Below are 14,397 nucleotides of genomic sequence, written 5' to 3'. Positions count from 1 at the left end.
ATATAAGTTGCTGACTCCGTTTGGAGGACTCTGGGAAGGTTTACAGAGCAATGATTGTGTCAGGCCTTGGGGGACGAGGAGAAGGGAACCAGGTGGAAGGCAGGCAGTGAGAGGCGTCCCTGCAACAGGAGCATGTTGCAAAACAAAAAAAAGCTGGAAGGAATGGGCAGTTTGGGGAGTGGCTGAGTTTGAGCATGGTCACCACAGCAGATACAATAGCTCACACACTGCTGCTGTGCAATTGGAAGTTGTCAGTGTGCCTATCCTTGCACAAACACATTTGATCTTCACCATCACCCAGTCAGGAGTCAAGGGAAACCCCTCCTCACAAGCCTGAGAAATATTTCCATATTTCTGTGAGACAGAATTTCCCCTGATAACCACAGGTTATCAAAAAATGACCCGTGTGTGATCCCTTCTGAGACTGATCAAAGACGGGTCTTGTACTTTCTGTGACTGCAGTTATCACGTCAAATCACTGAGAAACTTTAAATGCTTGAAAGCCATAGGTTAAGATAAGTATTGGAAAGCCTTCAGATACTTATCTGAAGGTTTTCTGACCTTCCCTACGTAGGCTGTCTCACAAGAAATAAGCTAAATTCCTTTTCTTTTTATCTGTCCAGACGGATGTAGCAAATGCAACTTCCTATTCAGCAAAGTCCAGCTGCCTCTCCCAGCATGTTCAAAAGCTGCAAAACCTCTTTCAAATCCTGATTCAGGATGGATTTGGCCTAATTTTTATATTATACAACCTAAACACCCTAAACTTTCACAGATTTTTATGCCATGGGCAAGGCACTTTCTTCTAGTTCAGATTTTTTTGTTTTGTTTTAGTTTTCTAGCAGCACTTCTCATAGACACAGCCCGATGATCTGCTAAACAACTTTAGTTTATCTGTTCTAGAATGACAGACCTAGAGGCTAATTCCTGCCCAGCTTTCCAAGGACTTATTACGAATGCGTTTCTTAAGAGAATTATTTCCTTCCCAGTCTCCTAAACCTGAGCAGAAAAATGTAAGAGGGAGCGTCTTTAGATGCTAATCTCCTCCCCAGGCGCCTCAAGGGGCCCAGCGCCTATCGATCACCAACCGCCTGTTGAGCTGCTCCATCTGCTGGCTGGACCCCGACCGCCGCATGCCGTCAGGGGCGGGTGCCGCCGTCGGACGCTGCCAGGTGGTCGTCCGGTTCACGTGGTCCACGTAGAAGACCCGGCCGTGACTGTCAATTCGAGCTTCCCAGTCTAGTGTTTAATAAAAAGGCAAAAAAGAAAAATCAAGAACCAACACCTGACCCGCGTGAAACAGAGGCCTCTTCCAGGTCTTCTGCAGGCAGAACCTACCTGTTGCTCCCTTCGATCCTGGGGGAGGCAAGGAAGGGCCTTGCTCCAGCCAGAGGCATGGCTGAGCAGCCGGCCCCTGCTGGTGCCCCTTAGTGAGCTGCTGAAATTGCCTTCAGACACCACCCAAAGCGCCTGCCGTGACTCCTGAGACTTCAGCTTGGAATCAGACATTCCAGAGAAAAGGGCACCCGGAACAGATTCTCTGCTGGGCCCCTTTTAACTATAATTGCAGTGCCTCAAATAGGACTGACATTCAAATTCTAATAATGTCTAAAGGGAAAGTCCAATGTTTCATTTTTTGCTTTCTTACAACTTACACCTTAGCTGTCAATCTTCTTGGCTACTCAGATGACAGCTGGAAGATGGGAAAAGTTCTCCAGTGAGAACTGACAATTGTATTTGCTGGAGAATCCTTTGTTTGCTAAATCTAATCAAGGACAATTAGATGTTCCAGGGTTCCATGGAGGTACTCAGATTAAACTATTTGGAAGTTCTTTCTAAAATGCTGTACAGGCAACTTTGGATGACCTCCATCTAAAACTTAACAGCTGTAATTGATTGCCACGTGTCTTGAGAAGGTAAATGGAAGGATTTGAACGAGGCATCTGAACAATCCTTTGGATACATTGGAAATTTCCAGTGCATATTCCAAAGGATCAACCCATCTGTTGCTGCCATAGATCTCATGACCAAAATAAAACAGAACAAATATCTTCTATTAACAATGATCAAACTTTTAAACTCTTCTTAGTGACTATTAGCAATCATCAAACTTTTAAATAACCTCTTTGTTGATAAATAACCATCTCAAACAGTAGAGGGAGCCCAAGATAAACATAAGTTCTTTTACTTCCCAAATTAAAAAAAAAAAAAAAAAATTAAAAGGTGGAAGCTGATGGTGCACCACATGATCTACGTAGGGGCTGGGAGGGGAGTGGATGGAAAAGCCTTTGAAACTGAGGCTGCAAGAAATGTAGGTATGTCCGAGCTGAATACAGAGAGTAATGTCTGCTTTGGGAAATGGGCAAAGCTTTTAGAGTCCACTTGTAAAAATGGGGTGAAAATAACAGCATCATGAGAAAGTTATACTGAAAAATGCATTGGATTAAAGAAGAAAAAGCAAAAATTACTGCAAAAGGGAAAATAAACCCATTCAGCCTTTTAAGTGAGAAAAGCCATAGCTTTGGGGAGTAGGTTAGTTATTTAAAATTCTGTTGAAAAATGACCATTCAGGTAATGACATAGCAACTCTCAATTCTTTAAAATGAAAAACCCAATACATTTGGTATATTTGTGGTTTTATGTACACACGGTATAGCTCTCTGTGAACATTCTGACTTATATCTAATATTTACCCAAGGGATTGCCAAATAATGCTCAGTGAAATCCCAAACACTGGAAAATGACAAATTTAACTTATAAAATATATTGAAGAAAAAATGTATTTAGAATGTGTAAACATGTTCTAGGGGGTTTTGATTAAAACTGACAATTAGATAGTCAGCTGTCAACCATTAATTGTAAAAGTTATTTAGGTCATTGTTGAAATGTGTGTATGTGCTTGACTACTAGATACTTAACCTTGATCCAGAATTTTTGAAATTTTAAAGCTTCCCAAACTATTATCAGTGAAAGCAATCAGACAGTAGTTTTTCTTGGCTCTGATGGGACTGTCATCCCACAAAGAATATTCAAACATAAGCATTAATCTTAGAAGAGAATCGTGCTATTCAGTTCAACTGAACAAACTCCTTTTAGCACTTATGATGAACTAGGGACTCTGTCAGTTCCCAAGGGTACAGAGCTAAGAAGAGGCTTCCCTTCCCTTTAGGTCCCCACAGTAAAGGAAGGATTCTTTCAAACACAAAGCCTGGGGTCTCAAAAATTCTCTAAGGAAGAAACCTAGAGAGTGGGACAACGATCATGGTAATTTCTCTCCATGAGTTTCAAGATTTCCAGATCATTATTAGAAAAGGGTGTTAGGCCAGACAGAAAAGCTCTTTTATCAGTACACTAAATATCTGGTATACATAGTGCTAATTTATATAATCTTATAAATATTCAGGAAATGATAGCTAAGTGGAATCTGAGATTCTGGGTGTGTTTTTTTGGGTTGCTTTGTAAATAATTTAGTTTCACATATTTTATAAACTGAACGTGAACATGTGTTTAAGAAAAAAAATTCCAAATGGAACGAAGGGACTCTGCATGTCCTGATGTGCTAGACACTGCGAAGCCATGAATTTCCTAAAAAGACACTTGAAAACGGCACCTTTTCAGTGCTGGGGGCAAGTTACTGTGGTACGTGCCATGTCCATTCATTTGTGACTGAAGGGCCTATTGAACACGAAATTATATGTTTTCCGTGAAGTCTGTATAAACAATGTAAGGCCTAATAATGCATCCTCCTTAATTATACCAAAGAAAGCCTATAAAATTGTACCTTTTTACTTTAACAAAATGCAATACCATGTTTGTGGCAGATTTTTTAAAAATCCCCCATTTAGACTTTTCTCTTGAACTTCAGAGTCCCATATCCAATTGCCTTCTTGATATCACCACCTCCATGACATCTCACATGTAATATGATCAATACTAAGCTTTGGCTCCCCCCCCCCCCCGCCCCAAAACCTATTCTACATGTAGCTTGCCTATCTCAGTGGAAGACAACCCCACCCTTCTAGGTTTTAAACCTCTTGAAGTCATTCTTGTGTCCTAACTTCCTCTCACACTCACATCACATCTGTCAGCAAATCTGCCTTCAACATATGTGTCCAGTCTCTGACACCTTCTCACCCACCATCACTGTTCCCACCCTGGCCCATCATTTTTTATCTGGGGCCCCTGCTGCTATCCTTCCTCCTTACGATTTGTCCCAATAAAAAATCCAGAGCAAATCTTTCAAAATCTAAGTCAGACAATGCCATTTCTCTGCTTAAAACCCTACAACATCCCCTTTCATCCATAGTAAATGTCAGAGCCCTTAGATGGGCTACAAGATCCTACCTAATCTGAACCCGTTATCTTATCTCCCTGACTTCATTGCCTGCTGCTTTCTCCCTTCCTTAATCTGCTTTGGCCACATCCATATCCTCTCTGTACCTCAAACCCACCAGGATATTTCCACCTGGGCTCGGCAATGGCCATCCTTTGCCTGGGAACTACCTCCCTTTGCTACTTTAAGTCTTGTATCAAATGTTGCCTTCCCCATGAAGCCTACTCTGAACCCCTACTTAAAATTGCAAATGACCTACCACCACAGGTTCCAGATACCCCCTTCCCCTGCTCTTCTTCCATCTTTCCTTTGCACTTATCACCATTTAATAAATCAGATCACCCACTGATTTATTTTTATGATTTATTATCTGTCTCCCCCATATTGGAGTGTAAGCTCCATGGAGTGCAGGGGTCTTTGTTCATTTGGCTCACCGAAAACAGTACCTAGCACAAATAGTTAAGTATTTGTTGAATGAATGACTATCAGCAATGAAATCATCCACGGTGATTAAAGGCATTCATAGTTTTCTACTGATAAATTGCAACTGAATAGAGAAAAGAGCGGTGTTCATGAAAAATACCCCATGTTACCAAGAACAGATGACTTAAGAAATAAGCATTTTTCTTTTTGAAAACTGTAACTGCTTAATGTAAGCACAGGAGGAGAGAACGTAGGGAAACATTGGTCCCTTGCATCCTGGGAAGAGTGCAGTTATACAATTTATCAAATCGCAAAGGTTATCTTTGCTTGAAAAATAAGCCTAAACCAAAACAGGGAATATTCTAGGATTCGTGAACATATGTGATGCTAAGTGAATGCACAATGCCTGGGATGTCAGTTCTCTCTTAAAATGTTTTTTGTAGTAGAGTATTAGAAGGTTAAACTGGAAGGAAATTAGAGATCACCTCATCCAAACCTAGCATTTAGCAGATGAGGAAAATTAAAGCTTTACTTTACAAATGAGAAAACTGAGTCCTCATGCAATTAATTGATTTTTCCAAAGTTCAGACGACTAGCTAGATAATTATTTATTACACACTAAAGTCATGGGGAGAAAATGCTATTGAATTCAGTACTTAAAGATGATGTTTTGTCTGGCAACCCCTAAGAACTACAGAAGAAATTTGAGGATGTGACCAGGAAAAATGCAAGGTCATATGTCCTGATGGGTTGAAGTTATTTTACTATACGGAGACCCTAACAGATCCAGTGGAGAACAATAGGATTATTCTAACTTGAACTGCAAATTTTTAAAATATAAAATAGTAAAATTTGGAACCTGAGGGTCATGAACAGTGGCTTGGCAAGGATTAGCCAAGTCTTGAAAAGAAATGCTCTCCATTTCAAAAGTTGGGGGACACTGAAAATACTGGGTATCTTTTCTAGACCATGTACTACTGAAACCACTAATCAAAAAGTAATTTATATAGTAGGTGCCATATTGTTTCTGTTACCAGTCAGTGCAAGGTATAGAGTTGGGGAAGAGTTTGGATGTTTAAATACAGATTCATACTGACCTGTTTAGGCTTGATAGGAAGAGTTAAGACATCGATTTTAAAAACTAAAGCTTACTTGGTGGAAGAGGCTCATCGATTGTTGGGTAGTGGTGATGCTCAGGCCTCAAGGAAGGCAGCTGGCTTACTGGCTGAGAATTATGGAGTCTAGGACAGTGACCTACGGACAAGACAGTCAAGACATTCAGACTCATTCATTGCTGTGGCAACGTCATCAACAAAGCATGACTGCAAAACAAACGACCCCCAAAGAGTGGGCAATCTATTTCTGTGTCAGTTTGCTACCTTCACAGTCATTCATGAGTAAGGGAATTATTAAAGGAAAAAAAATTTAAAAAATTTCCAAACACTTTACGACTGATGATCTGGGCCACACAGACCAATCAATATGTAGGAACAGAGTCTGATTTTGTATCACCTGAATTTTCTTCATGGGAAAGTGGCATCAGAAAGGAACACAAGAGAAAATTAGCAGAACCTGATTTTAGCCTAGCAAAGGAGAGGCCAGTTTGAATGAAGTGCCGCATTTTTCATAAGGTCTCGTAAATGCTCGGTTGGCTTGTACAAAATTACAGCTCCTGTTTCTGGGTAGGTGTCATCAAAAGGCTACCAGGAGGTTGTTTTGTAGCTTCCTAGTTTTTTAATGAAACTCTCAGCTGGTGCTTTTCCAAGACAGAGTCAAGGAGCTGGTGTGCCAAGAATGTAAAATTCCTTTAATATGGAAGCTAGGGGATAGGATAGGGTACCAAGGTGTATGGGATACAGTGACTGTTCTGGATTATTCTGAGGAGGAATCAGAGAAGCCAGGGTGCTCTGAAAAGAGGAAAGGACAAGAGACAAAGATATAGATAAAAGGCCAGAAGACCAAGACAGGGAAACTTGAAACACAGACATGGGATAGAAGGAGGAAGAAAGACAGACAGGGAGAAATTTTAGGAATAAGCATTTCATTCACCAAATGCAGGACTTAAATGATTATACAGACAGCTTATATTGTTGGCAGTTAAGACATCATGAACCAAATGCTCTAAAACTGTGTTCCTATTTTCTGCCATCATCATGTCCTGGTAAAGCAGCACGTGTCAGGTAGCCTTCTGGTTTGGAAGTCACATAATCAGAAGAAACTGCTCATCACCTTTGGAGAATTAGAAGGGTCCTGGCCATGAAACAGCCTCCATTCAGAGTGGTTTCGTCCCAGCCTTGTCGCACTATCTTAGTTTTCTCGTAATAGTTCCCTCCTGGGAAAACTACCAAGATCAGGTCTTCTCCCTCCCTCCTACCTCCAAGAGGAATGTAAATAGCAGGTGTTCCTTATCCCGGAGAGAAACTGCGAAAACAGTGGTGGAGCTTTGTGGGAGCTCAAATTCAGAATCTTTCCCACAATGTCCCTATGCGGAAAGGATGATTTTTTTTTTCTTCTCATTCTGTTTCTCAGGGTAAAACCCTAGATCCATAGAACTGATCAAAAATAAAAATAAACTAATAAGGAAGGAAGTTAGGTGGGCTCAATTTAGCAGCTTAATTCCTAGACCTGACTGGCAAATGGAACATGTAGATGTATTCAAGAGCAAGGGGCCCTTTTGAATGATAAATACTTGAAATTATCTCTAGGTTAAATTCTTGGAGTCCTTTAAGACTCTAAGGAAAATCAAGAAAGGTACTCCTCAGGCCAGCACACAGCTCACGGGAACAGACTCTTGCTTCAAATATGGGTTCTGTGGTTAAGGGAATACTGCGCTCGTGTGTGGTTTGTTTTCATGTGTTCAGCAGTGTTAGAAATTTCAAAAACAGTAGAACAGCTGTTATGTCACTAGCTGCTGCATTTTTAGTTTAGTTTCTTAAAAAACAAAACAAAACAAAACCCAAACTTACCTCGTAATTAATTCAACCAATGAGGTTAATTACTCCTCCAAGCTAGTGGAAACATAATATTGCCGCTTGCCTGGGGTTAATGGAGCTGACCCCACCTGCTTGTGAAACCCAAGCAAATGCAATGGTGTGACTGACACAGCTCAGCAGACTGAATGGATGCAGCATGCTGAAAAAAGCAAGCAATTATGTTTTCACAAGGACCTGGTTTCACACAATAACGCCTTGCCCCCGACACAAAGCAGGTGTGCAGCCCTGCTGGAACATTTGAAAAGGAAACCGATTCCTCAGTCTACAAATAAGTGTAGTCCTTTTAAATTCCATTCTGTTTATAAATAATCTGACCAAACTGCAGAGAGAGAAACACAGGCCTCCTCTCATCATATTGGAAGCAAAGGGATCTACGCCCAACAACAAGAATTTTTTTCCTTGAATAACAGTGCAGAAAACGTAAATTCATAAGATCGTTTTGGATAAATGCTATATTATACAACTTTAAAAGCCACAGTGCTTATGTGTCTAGAAAAGCCCATTAGAAAGATAAAAAAGCTAATAGCAGTGGGCCTTTTGGTGAGAAGAGTTGCTTGATTTTGCCTCCTGGCCCACAAAAATGAAAATATTTATTATGTGACCCCTTATGGGAAAAAGTTGCCAACTCCTGGTCTAAAACATCCTGCCTGCTCCTACCTGCGCCCTTTTCTGTGTGAATCACCAAATGTCCTTGTATTGTAATTATGTCCTTGTATTGTAATTATGTATTAATGACTTGTGCTGCCCCCCCAGATCATGGATTCCATGAGGAGAGCAGACAGGTTTAAGGCTTATCAAGTACCTTCCATACGTAAGCTGATGCCGATCACCTTCCTGCATGCAGCACAAAGCATCAGGCCTAGAACCAAAAGGTACTCAGAACATCCTTGCTAAATAAAGGAATTTTCTGTCCCATTCTTACTCCCCATGGAAGGCTCTCTATATTTTCCATATGAACATTTTAATCTTCTCCCTTGTGTTTTTCTTTCTCTACCAAGTTCCTTGTGCTTCTGCTTATAACATGTGCCACTCTCACTCACTCCTTTCTCTAGAATGTAGAATCAGGCATTGTTGAACACTTAAAAATTATTTTTTTTTACATTCAATTTCATTCCCATTCCAAAAATCTGTAGGTGCCAGGTATTGGCTTAAATGCTGGGGGATCCAAATGTGAAAAAGACACAATTCTGGCCCTCGATGAGCTTACAATCTGGAGACGATACCACCACATTTTGTTTGGATGCTAGTCTGAACAGTGGAACAGCAAACTAGCAAAGAATATATTTTTCTCTTTTAAAACAACTAAATTATTTCATAAAATTATGTGGCTTTTCCAATTTATCCCCCCTCCCCCCCCCCCATGTCACTGCCACTTGACTGGAAGATTGTTCCCTCCTGGTTAAGGAACTACCAAATTATTTAATATATGAATCCACAGGCACAACTAGGAAGGAAAGTCTTTGGTTAAAATACAGAATACAATTTAAAACGAAAGGTGGCAGCTTCTGGATTGAAATCTTATTTGAAGGAAATTGATTTACGTATTGATGTCATTCCTCCCTTCTATTAGGCAAAAAACAGAAAACAGAAAACAACCAAACAAACGAGCAAAAAACAAGAGTGGAGCAGACAGGAATAGTGACAAATACATGTAGGCTAGACATATCCATATGTACACAGGATAGTTCAATTCTGAAACAGGTAACATCAGTGTCCTCCAAATGATGTTAACATTTATTGCTACACTTCCGTGTGCTTTAAGAAATCAGAAGTTCTGTTTAAACAGTATCCACCTAACTTGGTGATACATTATTTCCTGCTTTTATCATTTGATACTAGGCTGGGCATTCTGCTTTCTGCCATGACTAGAAGGGTTAACACAGACGCTAACCAGTTCTGGTGACTAGTTCAAATAAACAGAAGAGCACACACCCAAGAGCACGCTCACATTCAGCTAGTTGCAATTCTTGTTGTATATCAGGGGTAAGGTGGGCTGTCAGTGACTCCTATTCATATATACATATATACACATATACTCATGCACACATACATGTACAAGACAGGCATAAATTCCCCGAACCCCGATTGGAGATTGACCCCACCCTTGTTTCTTTTTCTTTTCTTTTTTTTTTTTAACTCATGTTGCTGAGACCTGCGTCCCCCTGGTGGTTCTATTCTCACTCTGATCAGGTTTGAGGTCTAACCTTCTCTCCGATGGCTTGGACCTGCCACAGGGGACTCCAGCCTTTCCGCTGGGGTCACCTCGTCCCCTCCGGGGGCGCCCAGCTCGTCCTGCCACGGCCCGGCGCCGTTGGCGGACTCGCGGTCCAGCTCCGGGCTCTGCACCGAGTCGGGCACGGACTCGAACGCGCTGTTCTCGTCCTCCTCGTCGTCCTGGGAGGAGAAGACCGTGCTCTCGGAGATCTTGGCACTGTCCACGGAGGAGAAGCGGGTGTGGCTGGCGAACCTGCTGTGGCCGTTGTAGCAGGAGGGGCTGTAGCAGGAGGCGCTGTAGCAGGAGCTGCTGTAGCAGGACGTGCTGTAGCATGAGGAGCTGTAGCAGGAGGGGCTGCAGCAGGACGCGTCGCAGCCCTCGCAGCTGTGGTCCCCGCCCTGCCGCGGGCTCGAGTCGCTCTCGCTGCCCGTGCTGGGGTGCGTCTCGCCGTCCAGCCCCGAGCCGTTGGCCAGGCCGGAGAAGGGGTCCCCGGAGTGGCTATGGGGTGCCATGCCCGGGGTCGCCCCCTCCTCTCCATCTTCCTCCAGGGCAGGCAGGTCAGCAACTACCGTGTCCAACTCGCTGAGCCCGTCCTTCTCCGAGGAGTCCTTGAGTGTTGACTCCTCCTCGGGACCCTCCGCTTCCTCCCCGATGTTGCCACGCTGCGCGGAGGGCATACTGTGCAGCAGGGTGTGGATACGGATGTAGTGCGTCCGAGGGGTCTCCGGGTCCCCGCAGGTCGACGCGATGACCGTCTCCAGCTCAGACACAGGTAAGGAGCAGGGCCGGCTTTTCCTCTTCGTGGAGGCCCGCAGCTGCAGCCTGTCCTCTCCCTGCTCCAGGACAGACATCTCCTCCTCCTCCTCCTCCTCCAGCTCCTGCTCCTTTTCATCCTCCCTTCTGGCTGAGCCCTCTGTCATGGTTTCCTCCACCATCGGCTCCTCTGCATGGCCTGGGGATTGGCCAGCTTCCACCAGCATTGGCAGTGGCATCTCCTCACCCAGGTCCAACCCCTCAGCGAGCTCTTCCGCACTCAGGACAGGCTGGGTACCCTCTTGTCCCAGGGCCTGAAGCTCCTCAACGGCTTTGGGTCCCACAGAGAACATGCCATCGTCTCCTGCCTCGGTGCCTGCTGCTTCCTCCAGTGGCTGGGCAAGCTCCAGACTCTGGCTTCCCAAGCCATCCATGGCACTGCCCTCACCAGGCTGCTCTGGCTTCATGCTTTCTGTGGGCTGTGGTGCATCATACAGAGGTTCCCGTGGTCTGCCTTCCACCACGTTGTTCATGGGACGATCCTGAATTTCTGCGGACTCAGGTTCGGTACTCAGGGAAATCTCCTCATCATCTGCTGGCAAGAACAAAACTGTCATGCCTTCCAGAAAAGAGCATTGCAGCGTTACTATATGCTACTGGATATGTAAGCCATAGCTAAGGGGTTTCTACATGAGGTATTGGATGTAGGGGTTGATGAGGGTTTGTCATTGGCCAGATTTCTCCTAACAAATTCTGTAAGAATTAATTATCATTATGTTAAGGACAAATTGCAGTACTGGATGTATTTTGGAATTCTGCTTCAAGGGAATTACTTTTTTGGTTAAAATGCCAAAGCCTAGCACCTACCCCAATGCTTGGCACATAGTAGATGCTCAAGAAATGTTTGCTACATGGAACGATTTCCAGCAATGGGGTGGGGGGAGGCATTTGTAATTCCTTGATGATCCTTGGAAAGGTTAATTATACTTGCTTAGAGTATTTCCTATGACTGGGTCCTGCATGGTGGCAGAATGGATATGCCAGGTTCTCAGGCAACTAGAGAGAAGAAAAGGGCTAGATGATTGCTGGGAGCCACCAAAGTCATTGAATAGGTAAGTCTGGAAAGCTTCCAACATGTAGAGCTTATTGCAGTAGAAAAATAAACAAGGTCTCCACACCTAGAAACCATCCAAGAAATAGTCAACTGCTGTTTAACTCTACCTTCCCCCAGGGGCTCTATCGGCCCCCTGCCAGATGTGAACTTCCTCATCTCAAATGCACTAGTGAGATTCACTCCTTGAAGATAAACAATCTCTCTGGTGAGCTGTAAAGTCATCCTTCCTGCTATATCACAGGAAAAGCCCATTTAATTCTCAGAATATAGGAAGGCTGAATTTGAAGGAACACAACACTCAGGTTGTTTCCTTATGATTTGAGTTGTGTATTGGATATAGAAGAGGAGTTTAATGAGTGGGTAGTGATAAACTCCAGACTTTGATTTCTCAAAAGCTCTATTACCTTTAACAGCTACTCATAAATCTGGTCCAGGAGGAACCAACAATTCTCAGCATGATCTACACTTAAAATGGGGGTTGTGGGAGAGGAGCCAAAGTGGAATTTTGAGGCATCTAAGAATTCTTATTCAGAAATGCATGTTGGCTAAAAAACTCAACACTGGATGATTCTGAAGTTTTCTGTCCAACTGATGTTTTTTCAATGTCCCTGTGATATTTGAAAAATCTACCTTACAATATATTCCTTTAACAGTATGACATGCTTCAGCTACTGGTTGGTTCATACCTTGTTACTAGAATGGAAAAGATATTTCTCATTCATTCATTCATTCATGTATACAATTATTAAACATCTATTGGGCATCTCCTGTGTGCCAGGTACTATGGTGGGTGCTGGGAGTAAACTGAGAAATTAGATGTGGCTCCATCCCCATGCTGGCTTCATGTCAACCCCCGCTCCACTGTCTAACCCACTACCTTTGGGTCATCAGAATGAAGAGGAACCTCTCAAGCAAGGGGACAGCAACCTGGTTTCCAGAACAGATCACTGGCTTCTGGGTTTCAAATGGAGAAGATAGAGAACCACAAAACCTAGGACATTTCTGGAGAGAACCATGGTTATTGTATTTTAGAGAAAGGAACCACACTATGCCACTAGCCTAGGACAAGACATGAAGTTTGTGCTGAAAATACCTGGGTGGATGGAGGAAGTGATCTCAAATCGGAACTGCAGCTGTCCACTCACATGATCTGTTGGAAGCCTGCGGCCAAGTGTGTAGCTGACCACCCTATCCCTAGAAGGAAATAGGCACCATCATTGATCTGGTCTCCACATCTCTTCCTAAAGACCATACAGTGTCCTCTTTACCCAGTGCGTGAGGCAGGCAAGCCCAGGGAAGGCCTCCTAATGGGAGGTGCATGGATGGCTCAGGTTCATAGGAGATGATACTAAGGCAAAGATGGGAAAGGACATCTGCTCAGTAGCAATGAAAATCTTCCAGGAAATCTTTACCTAATATTCTAAAGCAGGAGTCTACAAACCATGGCCCACGGACTAGATCCAGCCCACCATTCCAGCTGTGAGCTAAGAATGCTTTTTGCATTTTTAAATAATTGAGAAACATCAAAAGAAGAATAATGTTTGTGACATAAAAATGACGTGAAATTCAAATTCCATTCGTTATCGGCACACGGCCATGCTCATTCATTTAGATATTACTCGTGGCTGCTTGTGCACTACAATGGCAGAGTGTGGTTGTGACAGAGAACAAATGGCCCACAAAGCTTAAAATATTTACTATGTGGCCCTTTACTGAAAAAGTTGCCAATGCATGTTCTCAGGCAAAAAAGACACAGATATCTTTTGCCTGCTTTTGCTGTGCAGGTTTCCATTTGTCAGCTATGACTCCTGATGATGGACAGCACCAGTAGATGTGGGCATCCTTTGATACAAAATGCCCAAGAAAGGATGCATTATGGTTACTGGAGAGCCTGGGGGTGCCATGGAATGGAACCAGCTGCAGGGTACGGTGAAGCACAACTCCAGGCTAGCTTCAGGCCAGCAATTCCAATTTATACCAATTCTAGGGCTCCCACATCTAGAGACCATGAAACGCCACCCTGGTCTCTGGTACCATCCCCTCTGCCCACTCAAGACATTAAGAAATGACTGAAAAGCAAACAATCCAGAGGGAATCCACCTGAATCTTTACTGTTATATTTTCATTCACAGTGTAGCTTCTGCAGAGTAAACTGTGCCCTGCCTTGGCCTAAATAGAAGTGGCTACCTTGGAATATTCAGGAATTAACAAATTCAGTGCATCCAATAACAGAAAAGGTATATTCCAAAACCAACCGTGATTCAGAAGGTTCTGCATTCATTCTATTTATTCATTTGTGATTTTCAAATGAAAAGAAAAAAAAAAAATCAGTGGCTGGTAGTGCTTTCATGTTTCTTTTTAGAAAATACTGGCATTATGAAACAAACAACATATATCCCTATGATCCACTGACTGAATATTTTCCTTTGATAAGCCATGGGTTAGTGTTTGGAGCTCCTTGGAAGGCTATTAAATGAAGCTATTGTATACAGGAAAAGTAGAGCCACAGTATTTTGTTTACATACAAAAAGCTTTAGTCAATATTATGAAGTAGGTCTTCTATGAC

The 14,397-nt window shown here is 43.0% G+C and overlaps 1 protein-coding gene across 3 annotated transcripts in view; it reads right to left on the bottom strand.

Annotated features, from left to right (window-relative positions):
* The window catches only part of HECW1 (HECT, C2 and WW domain containing E3 ubiquitin protein ligase 1), a 402,469-nt gene that overhangs the window by 99,113 nt on the left and 288,959 nt on the right, over positions 1 to 14,397 (bottom strand). For 2 of the 3 annotated variants that reach the window (XM_037837142.1, XM_037837144.1), the window contains 4 exons: positions 12,925 to 13,025; positions 9,954 to 11,312; positions 5,909 to 6,010; positions 1,089 to 1,239 (listed from right to left, as the gene is read on the bottom strand). In XM_037837142.1, the coding sequence (XP_037693070.1) occupies positions 1,089 to 1,239; positions 5,909 to 6,010; positions 9,954 to 11,312; positions 12,925 to 13,025 (1,713 nt within the window). The remainder of the gene's footprint in view (positions 1 to 1,088; positions 1,240 to 5,908; positions 6,011 to 9,953; positions 11,313 to 12,924; positions 13,026 to 14,397) is intronic. The other variant, XM_037837143.1, reaches the window with a different exon arrangement.

Source organism: Choloepus didactylus, chromosome 5 (genome assembly GCF_015220235.1).
Source record: "Choloepus didactylus isolate mChoDid1 chromosome 5, mChoDid1.pri, whole genome shotgun sequence".
Taxonomy (NCBI): Eukaryota; Metazoa; Chordata; class Mammalia; order Pilosa; family Megalonychidae; genus Choloepus; species Choloepus didactylus.
This window is presented reverse-complemented; position numbering and strand designations above follow the sequence as displayed.